The sequence below is a fragment of the Propithecus coquereli genome, unplaced genomic scaffold (genome assembly GCF_000956105.1).
Source record: "Propithecus coquereli isolate 6110/MARCELLA unplaced genomic scaffold, Pcoq_1.0 Scaffold77, whole genome shotgun sequence".
NCBI lineage: Eukaryota > Metazoa > Chordata > Mammalia > Primates > Indriidae > Propithecus > Propithecus coquereli.
In genome coordinates this window covers 2056039-2077828 of record NW_012153840.1, presented here as the reverse complement: position 1 = coordinate 2077828, position 21790 = coordinate 2056039, and the positions used below count along the sequence as shown (strand labels likewise).

Below are 21790 nucleotides of genomic sequence, written 5' to 3'. Positions count from 1 at the left end.
TAGGAACAAGAAACAGGCTGAGGTCAGACAGCTTAAAAGACCCCAGGGATGGGGCCTTCTCTGGGAAGCCCAGCATCTCGCCATTGCACACACACTCACACTGCAGTCCAGGGGGGGCCTTGGCAAGCAAGGCACATGGTAGGCATAGGCTGGGACTCAGGAGACCCAGGTTCCAGCCAGGTCTCTCCACTGGATAACTGTGTTCCCTGGGACAAGAGACTTACCCTCCCTGAGCACATGGTTCCCACCCTAGTTGCCCTTCTGGGATGGGACAGGGACCAAGTGAAATAAGATAGGGGGAAATGAGGCCAGGCTCGGTGGCATGTGCCTGCACTCTCAGCTACTTTGGATGCTGAGGCAGGAGGATCGCTTGAGCCCAGGACTTTGAGGCCAACCTGAGCAACATAGCAAGACCCCCAAAGACATGGGGAAATGTTCTGAAAAAAACAAAAGTCTCCTTTATATGGAAGAACAAAATGTTCGAGCAAAATGAGGAGGGAAATAGGCAAAGAGAGTCCATATTTGTCCAAGATTTATTTGTTAAGAATAATGCAATACAGAAAAAATTAACAACTTTTAAAACTTCATTTAGAATTCACAGATTCCAGCTGTTCAGACTCTAGAAGCCCCCGGCTTGCTGATCTAAGAGAGATCAGCAAAACTCTCTGCAGATCAGTGTTTGCTGAGTGGGGGCACTTTTGTCCTCCAGGGCATATCTGGCAATGTCTGAAGATATTTTTAGTTGGCACTACTGGGGGACAGGTGCTGCTGGCATGGAGTGGGTGGAGGCCAGGGATGGCGCTAAACATCCTACAACACACAGGATAGCCCCCCACGTCATAGTGTGGGGGTTAAGCCCCGTCTAGAGAAGACACAGGGCTCACAGGCCACAGTCACTAGCCCAGGACCAGCCACTGGTGAAGAGGCCACTTGGTATCCATGGCATTCTTCTGTCCCTCTTCCGCCACGGCTCAGCGTGTGTGTCCAGTCTGGAAGCTACTAAGAGCCTGGCACAACAGGGAAAGATCAGACCCTGCACAGGCTGCATGTCCCTGAGTTGTAGGGAAGTCCAGGCCTCAGCCGCCACCGGGCCTAGAGAAGGAAGGTTCTGGAGCACAAGATAAGGCAGGGTGAGGAGTCCAGGCCTCACTGTGTTTTAAAGAAAAGTTTTTTCCGGAGGAAATTAAAACAACCAGGCATCTGTTTGTAAATCCCTTTCTCCGAAACAGCGTTAGCAACCTGTGAAAACATGACCACAGGGAAGTCTGTGAGTTCAGTTCTCTGGAGTGAAGGACAAATTCAAAAGAGGGGCTGGGGGGATGTCCACTAAACCCACACTTGACAAACAGCTCTGACTGCATCCTTGCCCAGGAGATTTAATGAACAAGCACCTCAAATATAAGTTTAAAAAACTCAAATTTCAAAATTTATCATGTTCAAATCAGAGTGAAATGTTAATACCCACCCCAGCTCTGCTCTGCAATGCGCAGGGACCAGCTCCTCCCACAGGAGCAAGGGGTGGTCCCAGCCCTCAAGCAGAGCAGCAGGGACCCCCATGTGCTACTTCCCGAAGGTAGCCAGGAGGGCTGGGACCCTGGGAGGAAGCAACCGCTCTGAGCGGGGTTTCCATGGAGTGTGTTGGCCCTACCAGGCCACCCTTCCCCGTCTGTCGTCTCCCTGGAGCCTCTTGAGAAATGAATGTACTAAAGAGGTATTGGTTTTTTGGTGGGTTTTTTTTTTTTTAGATAGAGTCTTACTCTGTCACCCTGGGTAGAGTACAGTGGCATCATCATAGCTCACGGCAACCTCCAACTCCTGGGCTCAAGCAATCCTCTTGCCTCAGCCTCCCAAGTAGCTGGGACTACAGGTGCGAACCACGACACCAGGCTAATTCTTCAATTTTTAGTAGAGACAGGGTCTCATTCTTGCTCAGGCTGGTCTCAAACTCCTGACCGCAAGCGATCCTCCTGCCTCGGCCTCCCAGAGTGCTAGGATTACAGGCGTGAGCCACAGTGCCCAGCCCTAAAGAGGGATTTGTGATTCTTGCGGGACCAGAGGAGAAGACTACAGTGGAGCAACAGGTGCAGGGAGGGGCCCCATGACCCACCCTCGGGGGTGCCAGGCTCTAGCCAGTGAGCCATCCCACCCTGGCACTGAGGACAGGCTCCATCAGTGGGAGAGCTGGGGGTGTCAGCCTGGGAACCTCAGAGGACACAGGGAGGGCAGCCCCTTGAGTAAAAGGCAAATGTCACCACTGGTAGCAACGTCTCTCAAAGAGAAACAAAAGCACTGACTCACGGCAAGCCAGGACTCAGAGGCAGAGGGGGTCCTACCGCCTTTTACCTTTGGTTTGGGCCTGGTGCCCTGCTCGCCCCCACCACCTTGCCCTGAGAAGGGCACCTTCCCCCCACCAGGAGCCCCCTCCCCTTCGAGGAGGGAGGCAGCACTCACCCTGAGCAGCAGGGACTGCAGGTCCTCCGAGGGAGCCCACTGCTCAAAGATGCTGTCCAGGGTCTCCACGTACCAGGAGCCGCTCTTGGGATCCCTCCAGGAGACAAAACCTTCAGAAGGAGGAAGGCTGAACTTTGCTGGAGAGCCACCCCTCCCCTACCATGCACGCAGTCTCGGGGACCTCCAGACTTGGACCTGTTCACACATCCTGCAGGAGCAGCCTCACCCCTGCAGCTCTGCCCCATCGTGATCTTGTTTCATCTTCATGACCCCTCCTGCCTCGGCTAGGATTCCCTCCTTCCTGACAAGGAAGCCAGCCTCAGAGAAGTGAAGGGACTCGCCCAAGGGATAAGAAGGGAAGGAAACTACCACCTGTGGCACCTGCCATGTGCCGTCACCGTGCTCGGTGAGGAGCCAGCCCTCTGTTTAATCCCCCATGACAACTCCCGAGGTGCGATTACTATTCCCATTCTAAAGCTGAGAAGGCTGAGGCAGGGTGAGGCGGTGAGGGCGTGTGCCCTACCGTGCATCCTCGCCCCTTCAGCCTGAGCTGAGGCTGAGAGAAGTGAAGTCCCTTGCTCAGGGTTACACAGGTGGCAAGAGGCAGAACCAGGGCTCACGCCCAGGTGTTTCCTTTCAGAGCACAGCTGCCTCCAGGACAGACGGGAAGCCCACTGGCTGGGACGACGAGCGCTCCTCATGTGCTCACCTGGGAAGGTGGAGTAGGACACAAAGATGTCACTGGGGGTGGGCAAACTCGACACGGCATCCGGCTGGTCAATGGTCCCAGAGCCCTCCTGGAACGGGGTGGCGTCTGTCTCCGGGTTACTGCCAGAGGCCCTGTCTTCAAGGGAAGTGGAGGCCACCTCAAACCCGTGATCTTTCTGCCCTGCGGGAAGCAAAAACAAACACCACTTGCCACTGAAACTCACAGACCGGGGCTCTCGCCTCATTTCTTGGTCCATCTACCCTGCCCCCATCCAAGACCACCTGACTCCCTCTCAAGCCAGGGTCCTAGTGCTGGGCACACATGAGCAGCAAACGGAAACTTTACTTTTTTCTACAACAAAGCATGTTCACAAGGTCAAATTTGGGGGAAGAAAGGGGAATACAGAAATTTTAAAAACTGCTATAAAAACAGGTTATAGGATATACACCTAAAATAATGGAAAACAGGTATTCAAACAAAAACTTACGCACAGGTGTGCACGGCAGCACCGTTCACAATAGCCAAAAGGTGGAAACAACCCAGCGTCCATCAATGCATGAATGGACAAAGTAAACATGGTCTATCCAGCAAAGGAACATTATCCAGCCTTAAAAAGGACTGAAACGCCGATACCTGCTACTGCGACACGGTGAACCTGGAAACACTGTGCTGAGAACAGAAGCCGTCATAAAAGGCCACATGATACATGATGCCACTTATACGAAATATCCAGAACAGGCAAATCCATAGAGGATTTCCCACGGGTTATTACGAAGCCTTCTTCAAACTCCCGGTTTGTGACACAGAGGCAGATAGGCGTACATCTACGGGGCACCCTGGGGTGCGGAGCATCAACACAGACACCAAGGAAAGACACAGGGAAGGAGAAGATGGGTCCTTCTGTCTCAGGTGCTAAAAGCTCAGAGTGAATAAACTGTGCCCTCAAGTTACACTGAGGCTTGGATTAAAGGGAAAAAAAAGCCATATAAGGTAGACATCGACAAAATACGAAGATAGAAAAATAGAGCAAAATCAATGAAACCGAAAGTCGGTTCTTCAAAAAGATCAACGAAATTAACAAACCTCTAGCTAGATGGACTAAGAAGAGAAAAGACTCACATTAGTAAAATCAGAAATGACGGTGGGGACATTACTACCAATTCCACAGAAATAAAAAAGGAATATGAATGAGGGCACTGTGAACCACGGCACACCAACAAATCGGATGAAACCTAGATGAAACGGACGAGCTCCTAGAAACACAAAATCTAAGACTAAGTCACAAAGAAATAGAAAATCTAAACAGACTTAGAACTAGAAAGGAGACTCAGTAATAAAAAAATATCTCTGGCTGGGTGTGATGTCTCACACCTGTAATTCTAGCACTTTAGGAGGCAGAGGCGGGAGAATCGCTTGAGGTCAGGAGTTCGAGACCAGCCTGATCAAGAGCCAGACACTGTCTTTACAAAAAATAGAAAAATCAGCTGGGTGTGGTGGTGTGCACCTGTAGTCCCCTACTCGGGAGGCTGAGGCAGGAGGATTGCTTGAGCCCAGGAGTTTGAGGTTGCTGTGAGCTAGGCTGATGCCACGGCACTCTAGCTCGGGCAACAGAGCAAGACTCTGTCTCAGAAAAAGAAAAAGAAAAAGAAAAAGGCAGAGGGCAGAGTTAAGTGGTCCAGAGGGTCCCTTAGGGAAACACTCCTGGAGAAGGTGACAATGACCCAGGCTCTGATGCGAGAGAACAGGGAGAACAGTCCTGGTGGGACAGACGGCACACGTCGGGCTGCAGAGGTAGCAGGTTGGTGTGGCTGGATCGACGTGTCGGAGGGAGGGCACAGTTCACACAGGGAGCTGGGGGCCCACCTGCAGGGGACAGAGATGGTTCTGGCAACCCCATAATAATAACATCTACTGACCTCTCACTCCACACAGCTAAAGCTCCGGAGCTGCTGGCAATCTGAATTCTCTCGGATAACATGCAGGGGAGCAGGCCTCTGCCCTAGAGGTTTTGCCTCTCACCCACCCTGCTGCTTCCCCCAGAGGGCCCCCAGCCTGCAACGTGGGGCCTCTCATATCTGCAAAAGCCATACTCGTCTCTAGCTTTCTCAGTTCATCGCTGCTGGCTGCGTTCTTGGTAGAGATTCTGGAATCTACCCCAGGTGTCTGTGCAGCAGCAGAGGGAGGACGCCCAGGACGTGAGTGGGGGACTGTGTCTGGTGTGCCTGGGCAGCCTGCTGCAGCAGCGGCAGGGGGCACTGGAGTGGGGGTGCCACCAGAATGGCCCAAGGAAACAGGAGTGAGCAGAGAGACTGCCTCCCAAAAACGGAGAGCAGACACCGGGATCACAGAGGGGGTGTGGGGAAAGGGGAAGAGCGGGCCAGATGGGGGATGCTACTGCACCTCCATTCCTGCGTCATCCCCATCCTGCAAATGTGACACGAAGGCCCAGCCTGCAGGGCGATGCATCTTGTGCACAGCTTGGTTCTTAGACAGCCTCGTTAATGCAAAACTCCCTGCAAGGCAAGACTCACTTCCCCGTAAGAATAAACACACAGTGGGCGGAGGCGATGTTCCCTCCGCACATGAAGTCCACAACCACCGCAGCACATTGCTGTTGCTTTCTGCCTCCTCCACGTGACCTCTAAAATTCTCAAGAGGGGTCACCCCAAAATTGACAGCTTGGCCTCACAGAGGCGGCCACGTGCCTTCAGCCAAGTGTGTCCTGCTGTTTTGTGCTATATCACGCTGACATCCCACACCAAAATTAATGACTTTGGGGCATGTTTTTCCAGCCCTGGTGCCGTGCTACCTCTTAATGAAGGGGAGGATGTGTTGCGGGATTTTTAAATTGTTTTAAATTATTACAACAGTGAGTGTTGAAATAGCAATACAAGAGTCACCAAAATGCAGGGCAGGTGCGCTGACGCACATAAACAGGACACCCGCCAGACAGTGGCAGAGAACGGGACTTATCTGTGTATTTCTGTTCTCAGCTGACGTGGCGCCACCATGTGGCAACAGCGATAAACACCAGGTCACGCAGCCTGCCAGGGGCAAAGCAGGGACCAGAACTCCAAAGAGGGCATCTTACTCACTGCATTCCAGAGCTTGGAAATCTTGCCGTTCCCAGTAAGTTTTCTTTTGTTTTGTTTTAATGGCAGGAATCTGAATTATTTCAAATTCTGTTCAGAGATATTTTTATACGGTTCTACTTCAAATTCAAAAATTAGAATCCACATGAGATGCAGGCAGTCTGTGAGCTCCGTGCCAGGCTGGGGCCCGGCTGGGGGACAGCAGGCCTAGTTCCGCCCTCAGAGCTGACCAGGGATGAGGCCATCCCAATCCAAGGAGAAAGTGATATGGCAGCAGAAGAACAGGGCCTGCAAGATCACAGGGGCCAGCTAACCTTGACCTTGTACAAGGAAGAGGGTGTTTAGAGACTTCCTAGAGACAGTGACAGTAAGTTGTAACCAAAGATGGATGATTCAGAGGTAGCCAGGGGACAAGGCAGAGGAACAAGGAAGAGCCTGGGACATCCTGGGAAGATTGAGCCTTGTTGGGGGGCGGGGGACAAAAGTGGCAGGGGCCTGTCATCAAAGGCCTATAGGCCCCGCTAAGGAGTCCAAAGAGTGACACTGCAGCCATGCACATGACAAAGGTCCTCCTTGCTGCTGAGAATGGATGGGGGAGGGGTGCACAAGACGGGCAAACTGTCCAGAAGGCGGGCACTCCGCCTACCTTCATTCGTGACGCCTTGCCCTCTCCACCTTCCATTTGATTCGCATGGGAGAGGGGCCACAGGCTTCAGAGTGAGAGCATCACTCGACCACGCATTTTGGATAAGAAAAAAGGTGAGTTAGAGCAGGACGTCTACAACCCCCAGGAGCAGCTGCCTCCCGCTTCCTAATGCTGGTATGCTGAGGTAACTGCGCTGGCAACAGGGGAGTAGGGGGCACTGTGTCTTCCAGGATGGGGGAATGGGGGGAGTCTGGGTTTTCAGCTGATAAAATGAACCAGGCATTGTAAACTAATTAGTGCACTGGATATTGGCATGGTAACACCACCAGGTGGGTTCTGTTATTCTCCCCATTTGCCAACGTTTCTAGAGGTTGACTGGCCTAGGACCATATAATACAATGAGTGAGTAGCCAATCCAGGGTTGAATGAAGTGTCCTCAGTCACTTGTGGCCAAGCTGTAGACGGGGGTCATGACAGTGACTTAATATAGTTCATTTCAAATTATACATTTCAGGGGCCTGAGACCCTATCTTCCCTCTATCCCCAGCACCTAACACACCTGGTGTATAAGCAGGTGCTCGATGAACACTTACTGGATGAATCATGTGACCAGAGCCTGCTCTCCTACACAGGCCCCACCCTACCCTGCCAGTGTGGAACAGTACGGGACAGTAGAAAGGGCACAGAAGAAATACACCACAGGCGCCCATGTCACAGGCTGTCAGCAGATATGATGCCCCCTGCACTAGCTGGACATTTCTGTGGGATAACGATGCCCACTTCCCTGGCAGATCAGGCTACGGGGCAAGGAACCAATACACCTTTCTAATGTTCCAGCTCCTGGAGAGCCCAGGGCACAGGGGACTCCCTGGGAAAGAACTTCTAGTGTTTCCAATATTCCTGTCATGACCCACAAGCCAGGAAACCCAATGTTTCTCTCTCTTCTTTCTTTTTTTATTTTACAAGAAAATCAGGTAACAGTAAGTAGGGGTTAGGTTTAAAATCAGGGCATACGGCAAAACTACAAATAATCCTTAACCTAGTCCTCAAATCCCCTGGACCCGGCCCTTGGGAATTCCCACAATTAAACTCTTTAGTTTCTCCTTGCGGTTCGGCTATGGCCTCCCTTTCTCTGTGACGGCGGAAAAGGCATGGAGTTGATGGAGGTTGGGGAATGACAACAAGGAAATTAAAGAGGGTTTTTTCCTCTCCACTCTGCTTGGAGTGTGTTTGTGCCAAGCGTCTGGAGCTGAGGCTGCCAGTTACAGGTGCCCACGGTGCTGCTGTGCCATGACTCCAACCTCTAGAGAGCAGACAGGGCTGCGGCCTGCTCCAGTGAGGTGGAGCTGCTGCCATGGTGGGACCCTCCAACCGCCCAGAGAGATCCCCAGGACTCTGAGGGGCTGGGTGAGAAGGAAGCAGGCGGAGGCTCCTTCCCCACCAGATCTGCCGGCCAGGAGGTCGAGGAGCTGCTTACCCCCGCCACAGGCCTGGATGAAAAAGAGCTTGGGCTTCCCTCCCAGGCTGGGGCAGCCAGTCCCGTTGAAGATGTTCACGATTCTCTCGATGGACACAGGACATCCGTCTGTGCCGTAGACGGCCCCTGGGAACTGGAGGTGGCTGGCCTAAAAGACCAAGAACCCCGGTTACAAAGTCAAGAAGAGAGGGTAGGAAGGAATCCAACAGCCTGTTCAGAGGTTTTGTGAGGTGGGACCAAGTATTCAGAAGGTCCCAGCCAGGGGCACGAGGCTGATTTAGACAGAACAGGTTGGCTCTGGAAGGGCCATGGTCAGCATCTAATCAGGCGTCTCACACGCATGTGCCTCTAGGGGCCAGGTGGCCCAGCTGCAGCATGCCGGCCAGCTTCGGCTAGACCAGTGGTTCTCAGAGTGTGGGCCCTGGGCCAGCAGCATCAGTATCACTTGGGAACTTGTAAGAAATGCAATTCCTGGGCCCCAACCCGACCGCTGAAATCAGCGATCCAGGAACCTCTGATGCAGGAGGGCACAGCCAACTCCTCAGAGGACCAGATGGCTCCTGAGAAAAAAACAGGAGGTGGACAGGGCCCCACAGCTCCACAGCTCTTTCCCACAAAGCCAAGGGTATTCTGGACACAGGAAGGGACGGGGCTCCTGCACAGCCTCTCAGCACAGCCTATACCCGCAGAGCAGGGCAGAGTGGAGGGGGCCTCCTACCTGACAGCCGTGGGAGAGGATGACCACCACGCAGCAGTCCAGAGCGCTGTGGTCCCGCCGGGCCAGCTCCACCAAAGCCAGGACCATTTTCTACGAGGGAAGGCACGAGTGAGCCGGAAGCACGGACAGATTTCCAGGCAGTGAGAGGGCCCGGCCCAAAGGCCTGGGGACAGCACTTCCTCAGCTCCCAGGGGCCGGTACTGAAGTAAAGACAGTCACAGCGGTACTAACGGCCACCATTTGCTATGCTTGGGCACCGTTCACCTAATCCCCATGACAAGGTGGGTATTATCCCGCTTTCTGGACACAGAAGCTGAGGCACAGGAGGTCACCCAGCAGGTAGCCGGGAGAGCCAGTCCTTAAGCCCAGGCTTCGCTGAGTCTGAAGCTTGACTGTGTAACCACCGGGCCAGTCTGCCCCCCTACAGTCCTACAGATGTAAGGGCTCGCCTGGACAGTCAGCTGGCTTTCGGGGTCCCTCACAGGGCCACGTCCCCACTCGCCCCCACAGGCAGTGACGGTACCTTGGCGGTCAGGTCGCACTTCACCTCCACCGCAAAATGCAGCAAGGAGAAGCGGCGCCGCAACTTCTCACAGTCGATGTTGGAGCCGGTGCGGGTGCTGTGCCCCGAGTCTGGGCAGAAGTTCACATTGTTGATGATGAGGCAGTGGCCACAAGGGTCCGCGTTCAGGACGTACGCCTGCCCGGCACAGGGACCAACATAAACTCACGGCCTCAGCGCACTCCCCAGGAGGAGGCCACCCGTGGTTCTCACTTATGTGGTTAACAGTCTGGAGAGACGGGGCAGGAAAAGGGGTCTGCCCTCCCATGGCTGGAGTAGTGGGGTCTCCAGCCAGCACTGCAGGCGGGAGAGAACCACCCGCAGGACAGACGGGTAGGGACTAGCAGTTCGACTAAACTCCGGAGAGAAGAATCGCTCCTAGTATTCAGGGATGGGAGCTGCCGGCTTGGAAATCCAACAACTCAAACATTCACCCCAAAAGGACCTTACAGGTCACCTAGTCCAGGGCGCACCTGAGAATTCGTGCCCAGGCCCCCCCCACAACCGAGCGTCTGAGGCTGCTCCTTCCCTAAGCGCCTTCCCCATGTAATTCTCTCCCATGGAAGCCTGTTCCTTTTGTTTAGAGTACGTATCACTGTTTGTGCTTATTAAATATGTATTCATTTGCCTAACTTCTCTGTCCCCTGCTAGACTGATGGCTCTTCCCCAGGGAACCCCAGCAGAGCCCAGGGCACACGGGAGGCACAGAATGAATGCTTGTGATGAGACAGTGGTGACTTGGGATGGGGGTACACGGCCGAGCCCGTGGCCTGCCCCTCCTGAGGTCTGTCCCCTGTCTTCACACATGAGGAAGAGCAGGGTTGAGCAAGCTATGTTAGCAAGTGCTGGGCAGGGACAGTGAGCCAGGAAGGCTGGGACTGGAACCCTACTCTCCAGCCATGCTGGGTTCCCTGGGCTCCTGACACAGCTGCAGGGAAGGAGGTGGCCAGTGGAGAGGGAAGGGCCCAGAGCCCAAGCAACTGGCCCCAAATCACACGAAGACTCACCAAATCTGCATTTCCCTTCAGTGTCTTGGGAGCACCTGGAGAGACAGAGAAAGAGGACATGAATGTCACAGTCCAACAAGGGAGGGGCAAGGGACTCTGTGAGGACAGCCCTGCAACACAGAGGGGAGCAGGAACTTGGGGGCCCTCAGGCTCTGCCAGTGGGAGAATCAAGCAGCAAAGCCACCCTGGATATCTGTAAAAGGTTCTAATAAACACACACCTACCCTCTGACTAGGAAGTCTACCCTCAGATATATGTCCAAGAGAAATGAGTATATGTGGGTACAAAATATTAGGGAATTAGCCAAGAATGGTCACTGAGGCCTTATTCATCATGCCCCAATCTGGAAACAACCAATCCAACACAAGTTGATGGGTATGTAAGTTGCGATACAGCCATACAAGGGAACACCACACAGCCCAAAAAGGAACAAGCTACTAATTCATGCAACGCTGTTGATAACCTTGAAAACATTACGCTGCGTAAAATCCAGACACAGAAGAGTGTAGACAGTGTGATTCCGTTCACGTGAAACTCCAGAACAGAAAGGGGTAAGGGAAGTTCCAGGAGAGCAGATGCTGGCTGTCTGCAGAGTCCACGGGGCCCAGCACACAGTAGGTCCTCAGGAAATATTTGCAGAATGAACAAATGAATAAAGATGGTCCCTTTCCTTTAACGTCAAAGAGTTTTCATTTCACTTAGCAAGAACTTAACTGGCCACCAGCCTATAATGTCGTCAGACATTTCTTTTTTAAACAAGAACACAGTGGCTACCTCCAGGTTGTGGTGAAACCTGTACTCAAGTTCCAACGATGGTACCACTCCTTGCTTAGAGCGGGTCTGGACCTCTTGCTGGGAACCATTCTCTTGCCAGTTTAGAAGCCATACCAGAAAAGCACTTACACCCCATTTTTCAAATTAGAAATGGTTTTACCTAGCCTGAAGACTCCTATAGTCCACAGATTTAATTCTGAGAATGTTTGCTCATTGCCAAAATTCCACTGCACCCCAGAATTGTAACCATTTTCTACTACTGAGGAATTCATTCATTCCCCCATGAGCACTATCAATGGACAAAACAAAATGGCTATGGGAGGCGGGGGGAACAGGCTACAGGGGTCTGTGGTGGAGAAGTCAACAAAGGAGCACCAAAAGAAAGGTAGGGAAGGCATTCAGGCAGACGGCACAGCACAAAGACAGCGAGGCCTGCCAGAGCATGGCATGCTCGGGGACCCTCAAGGAGGATGTCATGGTCAGATACGTGGTACCCGAGAGCAATTTCTCACAACATGGTGGCTCCCATGGGGACGACAAAACGCATGGCTAAGTGTATGTGCAGAAAGATCAGTCTTACAGCCTGAGAGTCACTGAGCATGTGCCCATGTCTCGAACACAAAGAGAAGGGGGAAAGCACATCCTCTCTGCTGCCCGAGGGAAGGAAGGCATTTCGTCCCACTGAACCCACGGCTGGAATCTCCCCAAAAGCAACAGCAGGGGAGTATCCACAAGGGAGTACCCCAAACCATCCCGAGATGGGGTCAATTGTGATTCCAAAGAAAGCAGCAGTAAACACCAGGGTGCTCAGTGCAGAGCATTTTTCAGGGGAACTTAGGCACAGAGTGGGCTGCAGTGATCCTCGCGACGGCAATGAGAGGGGTGTCCTACCCAGGTACGTCCACAGCAAGGGGGTCAGGGTGTGTTTATAGGAGGGTTAAGGAATATGGCTCAGGGCTGGGGCTAGTTTCTTTCTGGCAGGCTTAGATACCTTTGTCAGTGCCTGGGAATGGTCAAGGCCCTGGTTTGGGTTCAAGCCTGCTGGGAAAAACCTGTGGCTGGTTGGGTTACAGAATGGTCAAGGCTCTCTGTGATTCTCAGTCATGACGGAAAGAAAGCGGGGGTGCGGGGATATGGGGGACCCTACAGAAGGGTAGATGCCCCTAGGACTAGCCCCTCCCCAGCCCTTGGCAATTCAGAAATCACAGAAGGAAGCAGAGCTGACCTACCCAACCAAGTGCTCACTGAACGCGACGCCCCAAAAGTCCTGCCATGCACTGCTACACTTACTCCTCAGAGCAGTCCCCGCAGCAAGTAAGTACTGTCGTTTATCCCCACTTGCCAGCGGGGAGTGGGAGGCTCAGGGAGTCTGAGTGGTAACGGAAGGTGAGCACAGCCACCAGCCCCAGAGTGGAGGGGCCGGGGTGCCAGGGAGGGCTAAAGAGTCAACTTCTACTTTCAAGAAAGTTCCACCCCGGGTAAGGCATGAGCAGAGAAAGCCACTGTGATGTTAATGTTATGTGTCAGTTTGACTGGGTCACAGGGCGTCCAGATATTCGGTTAAGCACTATTTCTGGTTACGTCTGTGAGAGTGCTTTGGGATGAGACTGGGATTTGATATGGGTAGACTGAGTAAAGCAGACAGCCCTCTGCAATGTAGGTGGGCCTCATCCAATCCACTGAGGGCCTGAATAGGACAAAAAAGTGGAGGAAGGGAAAATTCGATCTCCTCCTGTCTGACCACTTGATCTAGAACATCAGTCTTCTCCTGCCTTTGAACTGGGACTTACACCATCGGCACTCCTGGTTCTCAGGCCTTCAGACTCAGACTGGAAGTACGCCACCAGCCTTCCTGGGTCTCCAGCTTGCAGACAGCAGATCATGGGACTTCTCAGCCTCCATAATTGCATGAGCCAATTCCTTATAATAGATCTCTTTCTTATATATGTGTGTATCTGTCTATCTATCTATCTATATCCTATTGATTCTGCATCTCTGGAGAACTCTGACTAATATAGCCACCAATAGCTCTCCCAGCCCTCCCATGCAAGAGGTCCTGGCTGGGATAAGCAGTAACACATGAGGCGTCATGTCTGAAACTAAGAAAGTTAATTCCATTCTGAAGGAAACAGCATTTTCCCTCAAAAATTTAAAGACAAAGCCACCCTCTCTGGTGAGCCCCCTGTGGCATGCACTCCCAAAGCACTGTGTTCAACTTTTTCAAAGCACTGACCACAGCTGTGAGTAAAGACCTAATTGTGCAGGCATGAATTAAATGTCTGTCCCTCTCCACGTGAAAGCAAGGACTGTGCATCTTTATTCAATGCTGCTCCCCCAACTCCTAGCTGATGCCTAGAACTCAGCAGGTACCTAACAAATACTTGAGTAAGCTAATGACTAAATGACACAAATACAGGGACAAGAAAGACAATGAGCCATTCGTTCTTTATGAGGCAATGACGGAATGAGTCTGGACTTCAGAGCCTGAGTACTTGGGTTCAAAGCCCGATTTTACCACTCACCAGCTGTGTGACACTGAGCAGGTAGCTCAGAGTCTCTGGGCCTCTGTTCTCCCCATCTGCATCATGGGATCAGAGGAGCAACTACCAACCTCACAGGATTGTGGTAAGGCCTCAAATGATTGATACATGTCAAAGCACATAAAACAATGTGTGACATATTAAAAGCTCAATAAAACTGATATGGCTATTATTGTCATTCATTGACACGCATACTCCAGAGCAGTATGTATACTCAACCCAGCACTGACGCTGTGGGCCAGATTCTTCTTTACAGTAAAAAGTTGTCTTAGAATGTTTGGCAGCATCCCTGGCCTGTACCCACCAGATGCCAGTAGCGTCCACCTACCCTCTGCTATAACAACCAACTATGTCTCTAGACATTGCCTAATGTCCCTTGGTGGGTGGGGGCAAAATTGCCCCCGCTTGACAAACGCTGATTTACAGCACCCTTTCCCGCACAGCTTATTAAAGACTCTGTGAAGTCCTGTTGGTGGCCCTACTCGTGCTTATCCAGATTTTCCCACATTTACATGACTACAGAGCTCTTTCTTTGTGGGTCACCATGAAACCTACCTTGGGAAACATTCCTGTGCAGTCCTCAGGAGTCTAAGGCCCAGCACCTAAAAAGGATATCTCTCAGCAGCATCAGGGTAAATGGTGCAGTCACTGTACTAAGCTAGAAGACCCAGGCCCAAGTCTTAGCTCTGCACTTGAACTTGCTTTGTGACTGTGCTGCTTTCAGAGCCCAGCTTCCTCCCCTGTAAATGGAGTCTAGTAACAGAGGGGCTTGCCCTGCCTACCACTGCATAGGGCATTTTTGATGACCTGAAAAAACACTGTGGCTGGGCACAGTAGCTTACACCTGCAATTCCAGCTATTCAGGAGGCTGAGGCAGGAGGATCACTTGAGGCCAGGAGTTTCAGAGCAGCCCAGACAACATAGAGAGACACCGTCTCTAAAAAAAAAAATTTTAGCCAGGCATGGTGGCATGTGCCTGTAGTCCCAGCTCCTCTGGAGGCTGAGGTGGGAGGATTGTTTGAGCCCAGGAGGATGCACTCCAGCCTAGGCCGAAGAGCAAGACCTTGTATCTTTAAAAAAAAAAAAAAAAATCACTATGTTTACTATAAAGTGATATTCACATTTAAAGTGATCTTATTATTGCCATTATTATTTGCCCTTTGGAAATAAGCTCCCCCTAGGAATAAAGATTCACAACTAACAGAAAATAAAATACCTTACAAAAGAACAGGAAGTTTCAAGTTCAGACCATTGTTCCTAAATAACTCAAACTGACATTTCCCAGAACCAGACAACAGACGAACTTCATTATTTTACCTGCCTTCTTTACAGAACAACAATGAACATCAACAATTCCAGAACAATCTTCTTCCTTATACTTCAAGCAAATGCAGCTTCATATCCTAATCATGTTTGTTTGTTTCTCTGCTTTAATAGATTGTCCAAAATCACAGTTATTCAGCACTCCTTATTCAGGTACTACTTATCACCCATCACATAAGGAAAAAATGTTAATATTCATTGTTGGCAAAAATATGGGACAATGGTCACCCTCAGTCATAATTGGTAAGATTAAAAAATGACACATTTTTGAAATATAAGCTGGTAGCATCTATCAGAAGGAAACACGTACCCTTGAACCCACAATTCCATCTCTAGGCATGTATCCCTCAGTCAGAGACATGCAAGGCCACTGCAGAAACAACACAACATCCATCGACAAGGGCTAGCTAGAGAAAAGCAGCACAAGGCACATGCAGGGCTACCCGGCGGCAGAGCAGACAGAATGGGAAAGCCTGTTCCCCTCAGCATTCAAAATGTTAAAAATAAAATAAAATAAAAAATAAAAATAAATTAATAAAAAAGAATGGGGAAGCCTGGACTGCAATCTTGTTTCCACTTCTCAGTAGCCGTGTGGTTTGGCGCAAGTCATTTCCCAATCTGTGACTCGTTCTGTTCAATAGTAAAATGGGAAACATGTAGCGCCTGCCTTACAAAAGAGTTGGGGAGATTAAATTAGATCGTTTGTGTAAGCACCTGAACAGTGCCTGGCAAATAGTAAGTAATCAATAACGTTAACCATTACTATTATTATTATTATCAGCATCAATACCATGCAACAGTCCACCAGGCAACCATGAAATAGGAAGCACTAGATCTCCATGTGCTGCCATGGGAACAAAGCCCTAACTGCAAACAACCCATGTGTCGATCAACAGGAGAATGGTTAAAGAAATTGTGGATTACTCAGAATAGGAACCACCAGCAATAAAACATAACGAACTACTGATGTGCAAAACAGCGTGAATGAATTTCACAGATACGATGAAGAGTGAAGAAGCCAGACTCTAAGAGTGCACAGGATTCCATTTCCACTGAAGCTGAAGGACAAGTGAAAGGGGAGGCCATGCTGAACTAACAGGAAAATACCTAACCCCGCAATTTCCCCAGTAACAGTTAAAGATCAATCCTACAGTTCTCTCCCTAAGAGGCACTCTGCAGGAGTTCTGTTTTGCACAACTTCTAAAGAGAGCTGAATGGACGGAAAAGAGTAAATGTCTCTTGTTGAAAATTGTTTTTTGAGAATCTGTTTTCTTACAGCCTAAAGAGTTCCTGAGCAAATAGCAGGGTGCAAGCTCCAGGCCTCAGCCACATCCCGAGGACAGAGTCACATCTCCTCAACAATCCCTTCTCCAAGGAAAGGCAGGGGAGTCACTCTCAGACTTCGACATCCTCACAGTTTTTGTCATCTACCTGCCGCCAGGAAGAAAGGAAGGGGCCTGTGCAGCAGTTTCTCCACCGCACCTGCCATTCTACAACCCTGTCCGGAGCCATGAGGCCCGGCAGCTGCTTATCCAAGATGGCCGCGAGCCATGTGGATCGGCCTGCTTATCTAAAATGGCCGACCAAGCCCACGCATTTGCAAAAGCCCGCGAAAGAGCTTGTAAGTTTCCATTTACCCATTATGACGTAGCCCTTGAAAGCCGCCTGAGGGTTTCCTTAAATGGAAATCCTTTGGCTGGAAAGCCAGAGCCTCGGAAAGCACCGCCCCTTTACTGTTACTTCCTCTTTCTGCCTTACTTAAGCCTCTGCCCTACTGCCAATAAACGAGACTTGATCAGACTCCTGTCTTGTCTCCATTTCTTGTGTCTCCTGCCTCTCCCAATTCCCACTCCCTCCTCCAGGGTCCGCGTTGACTACCCCGCGGGTCGGGACACAACCCCCTTTAAAAAGCCTCAGTGGCTGGTTTTCCGGCGGCACATTATTCCTTCTCCACCTCCGCGCTGGTCCTTTTCCCCTCCCCAGGGAAAAGTATCTAAACCTCTTCTTCCTATCCCAATCTCTGCCTGGAGAAATCTTTCTCCGCCCTCACTGTGAGCACCTACTAAGCTTTCCACCCTAACACGAGCAAAAGGGACCAAGCAAAAGGGACCACAGCGATAGAGGTCAGAGCAGAGATTACCCTGGGAAAAGGGGAGAGGGATTAGACTGGGAAGAGGCTTACAGGACACTGAAATGTTTTATATTTTCCCTGAGTCTCAGTTACCTCATCAACAAGGACGGGTCCGATACCTGCCTTGCAGGGTTGCTGCGAGGGAAGGAGACAAGGGTATACACTGTGCAAAGGCATGTTTGTACGGGGCAGACTCTGCAGAGGCCTCCCTCCTGTCCCCAGGCATGGGTTAGTCCAAGCCACCCACCTGGACCCAAAGGCAAGTCCTAAACAATAGCTGGATCTAGAAACACAGATCAAAACTGGGGACACGCACTATCAAAGGCAGGGAAAAAACAAAAACAAAACCTGGCACATCCAAAAGAGACTTCAGCACATGCTTTTCAGAGGAGGGACTGCCAGAATTAAATCTCCTGAAGACCTACCAGAATATTCCACCCATCCCTATGAGGGCTCAGAGAGATAACGCCAAAATTCAATTCTGAATCTCAGCCCACCCAGCCATACCAACGGTCACTCCCCACCCATCAACCACTCTCTTGATACTCACAGACATCACTGAATCCTCCAGAACCAGTGTCCACTGGACTGGGTGTTTTTGGCCTGAGCACCACTGGGGTAGGGTTTCCTGGGGTCGGCTTCAACAGCTTTGCTGACTGCCTACTGGTTCGCAGGAATGACGCCAGCACGTCCTGGCCTGTGTCCTCTAAGCAGGAGATGAACAAGGGAAGGGCCTGACTCCCTCGAGTCTCTAGGTCTATGATCAGCTGCCTGGCCTGATCCCGCCGAGATCCAGAGCCTGCCCGCTGTTTGAAAAGAAAGACATGACACTAATCACCCACATACTTTCATGTGGCTCTCACCTGTCCCCCCATTTCCTCTCTAGTGTAAGTTAAACAATCAGGCACATGGGCAGAAATGGAGCCTGCAGGTGCACTGAGTGCTTACCTATTTATTCAGTATTTTGGAGGCAGCTACCATGTGCCCAGCACCGTGCTAAGTGAACAGCCTCAGTCCTTAAGGAGCAAATGCCTAACGGGGGATGCAATCAGACAAACCAGCAATGACACAGCAAGGACAGAAGTGCCCAGATGGAAGACACATGGGGTTGAGAGGGTACAGGACCACCCAACTCAGCCTTGGGGGGTCAGCAAAGCCCCCAGGAAGGGAAGTCTTGGCTGAAACCCCAGGAAACATCAGAAAGTAAATAGCGAATCCAGAAAATTATAAGGGGGTAGGTGGACAGTGGCAAGGGTCACAGCCTTTGTGTGACCAGACTAAGAAATTCATCCTGAGAGCTGGGAGGAGCCCCTCCTGTGAGTTTTAAGAAGGGAGTGAGAGTCAGATCTGCCTTTTCAAAAAATCATCCTGGAGTCAGGGTGGACAATGAAAAGGAGTGAGCCCCAGGCAGGATAGGCGGTGGCAAAGATGGTGCAGCTGGAACAGAGAGAGGTGAGAGGACAGTCAAGGTCAACAGACAGGTGTCAGAATGGCAGGGCCGGTCACTAAGACAGGAGGAAGATGCGGGTTATCTGCTACCTGTCCTTGGAGACCCAACACTGGACTAGTTTCTCGGGATCCACTGGGATAAGACACCACCCTGTCCTCAAATATCCTACAGCTGCACTATCCAAGAGAACTTTCCACGATGACAGAAATGTTCTTTATCTGCACTGTCCAATATGGTAGCCACCAGCCACAAGTGGCCCATGAGCACCTAGGTAGTACAACCGAGGAACTGAATTTTTAACTTTAATTTTAATTACTTCAAATTTACATCTAAATAACCACATGTGGCTAATGACTACTACAGTGAACAGCACAGACCTATAGCGTCCATGAGAAGATGAATCTCACTAGCAAAACAGCCAGCTACATGCAAACAGGTCATGGTGTTAGGATTTCTCAACATTTGCCAAACACTCGCCATCGGTCAGACACTGTGTTAAATGTATGATTTCATTTTTTTTTCTCTCAACAACCTTAAGGGGTTAAATTACAATTTATCCACTTTATAGATGAGGGAAACTGAGTCACAGAAAAGTTTTGGGTTTTTTTTTCTGCTTGTTTGTTTTCTTTGTTTTTGGTTTTTTGCAACTTGCTAAGATGTAATAAAGCCAAGATGAGGGCCCAGATCCATCTGGCTCCAAAGCCTGTGTGTTTATCAGCCATAGCAGGGGTGGCAAAATGGTGACCTTGTGGTTCACACAAGATTCTTTAAAATTCTGAATTTTTTGCTAACATTTTATGTCAGGGAATTTGAAAGAGAAATCAAGATTTCCAACCGGGCTCAGTGGCAGCTCATGTCTGTAGTCCTAGCACTTTGGGAGGCTGAGGTGGGAGGATCACTTGAGCCCAGTAGTTTGAGACCAGCCTGAGCAACATAGCAAGGCCCTATTTCTACAAAAAAAAAAAAACCAGAAAAATCAGCCCAGTGTGGTGGCATGTGCCTGTAGTCCCAGCTACTCAGGAGGCTGAGACAGGAGGATTGCTTTGATCCCAGGAGTTTGAGGTTACAGTGAGCTATGATGATGCCACTGTACTCTACCCTGGGCAACACAGCAAGACCCTCAAAAAAAAAAAACGATTGCCAGCTTCTCTTTAAAAATGTGAAAGATCTGGCGACATGGGGCCAGCATGCTGGTATGACCATCCTCAGCTGGAGATGGGGGGTAGTGCAGAGGATACCCAATATAATGCCAACCAGTCAGGCCTCCACGGGCATTTGAGCTTGTGACCCCTGTAAATGTGCCTCGAGGCAAGGACTGTGGCCTCAAAGCATTTCCATTACCTGGTATAGGCCACACAGCAGGTGCTCATAAGACTTGTTTTATTATTATATTAATCGGTAATTATTCATATGACACTCAATTGACCAGTGTCTCCTATTAAAGACTCTTTGGCTGGGCCCAGCCAAGCTCCTGGACGATGTGCAAGCTGGAGACTCAGTCTGCAGGGCACCCCCAAGGGCACCAGCTGGGGTCTCCCGCCAGACACTCACATGCACTGCACTTCACCTAGGAAATACTTCCTGTATCCCCACAGGCCTGTGGTGAGGGTCGAACAAGACAAAGACGTGAAAGTGCTTTCAAAGAAAACCTCAACCTCATTTCCAAAACCCTTTTACAAAACATAAACAACACATAAGGGGCTGGCCAAAGAGGACATGGCACATTGAGCCCTTCCTTTGTGCCTGGCACCGCACTGTTTCACACACATTATCTCGTTTAGCCCATATGACAACATTACTGTTGTTCCCATTTGACAGCCCAGCAAACTGAAGCTCAAAGGGGTAAGTGACTTGCCCAGGCACATGCTGCCAGAGAGTCTGATGCCAAAGTGAGTGCCTGGACCTTCTATGCTAGTCAAGTGAAAGTACACATGCCTCCCCCTCCCAAGTGTTAAAGTAAGTTAAAATGGAGACCAAGCCTGAAGAAACCCTGAGCAGACAAAACCAAATAGGCCTCATAAGTGCCCCAAATCCTGCTTAAATCGCAAACATAAGCAAAACTTAACTTGGGTCACTTCTGGTAAATGTTTATGTTAGACAGAAATAAAACCACCCAGCCAATCATAAGCAGTCAACTAACCTAGGCTTGTGTAACTAGGGACTTTCCAACAAGGTACCTAAAAAAAGGCAATTTTATAATTGCAAACCAATCAAATAATTTATTTTGCTTCCACATCTTCCCAATAAATACTTGCCTCTGACGTTTTGTCATCGTAACACTAAATCTCTTTCAGTCCGGTGTTCCCCAATTCATGAATTGGTTCTTACTCAAATTCTTCAACATTTAATTGAGCCTCAGATTTTCCTTTTACCTAACAGCGCACGCTGACGGTGCAGGACGCGGAATCGCTTTAGCAAATACTCCACAAAGCGATGTCTGGGATCCTTGGCTTCCACGGGAAGACTGTGCGGGCTCGATTCCGCAAGGGAAAACGGGGTTCCCACGCAATGGTTCCTCGAAGGGGATGGGTACCGGCTAGGACAACGCGGGGGAGAGGGCGGAGCTCGGCCATTAAGCCTCGTTGTGGCTTCAGCGACCCTCCTCGCGGTGCTCGCCGTACCCACCGCCGACGGGGAAGGCCGCGTGCCGCGCGGGAAGCGCGGGGACGGGGACGTACCTGGATGTCCTCGATCATGTCGGGGGTGAAGAGCTCACGGTTCAGCAGAGCGTCCCAGAGCGGGACCACCTGCAGCTCGCTGACCAGCTGCACCCGAGACCGCCGCAGGAGCTGCCGGTCCGCTTCCTCCATGGCTGGCAGACGGCGGGGACCCCGGGCCGCCTCCGTCGGCTTCCGGGCCTCGGCCCCAGCGTCCCGTCGGGTCCTCCGGACCCGCCCTCGCCCCAGGACC

General features: G+C 50.8%; 1 protein-coding gene across 1 annotated transcript; it reads right to left on the bottom strand.

The window, feature by feature from the left end:
• Positions 1-535: 535 nt before the first annotated feature.
• CASP9 (caspase 9, apoptosis-related cysteine peptidase) lies at positions 536-21784 on the bottom strand. The gene is made up of 9 exons (XM_012662665.1): positions 21559-21784; positions 17981-18236; positions 10663-10697; positions 9617-9793; positions 9094-9183; positions 8376-8523; positions 3161-3340; positions 2452-2561; positions 536-1239 (listed from the first exon to the last, which is right to left on the bottom strand). The coding sequence occupies exons 1-9, from the start codon at positions 21688-21690 to the stop codon at positions 1147-1149; spliced, it is 1221 nt and encodes a 406-aa protein (XP_012518119.1). The 5' UTR covers positions 21691-21784; the 3' UTR covers positions 536-1146.
• Positions 21785-21790: the final 6 nt, after the last annotated feature.

What these genes read in the sequence shown, in the direction of transcription:
- CASP9 (XM_012662665.1), bottom strand. Translation starts at nt 21,690, where the DNA reads ATGGAGGAAGCGGACCGGCAGCTCCTGCGGCGGTCTCGGGTGCAGCTG. An exon ending in TGGAGGATTCAGTGATGTCT is followed by an intron (nt 10,698 to 17,980) that starts GTGAGTATCAAG and finishes CTGTCTCTCCAG; the next exon opens with GTGCTCCCAAGACACTGAAG. An exon ending in CATCCAGGCCTGTGGCGGGG is followed by an intron (nt 3,341 to 8,375) that starts GTAAGCAGCTCC and finishes TGCTTCCCGCAG; the next exon opens with GGCAGAAAGATCACGGGTTT.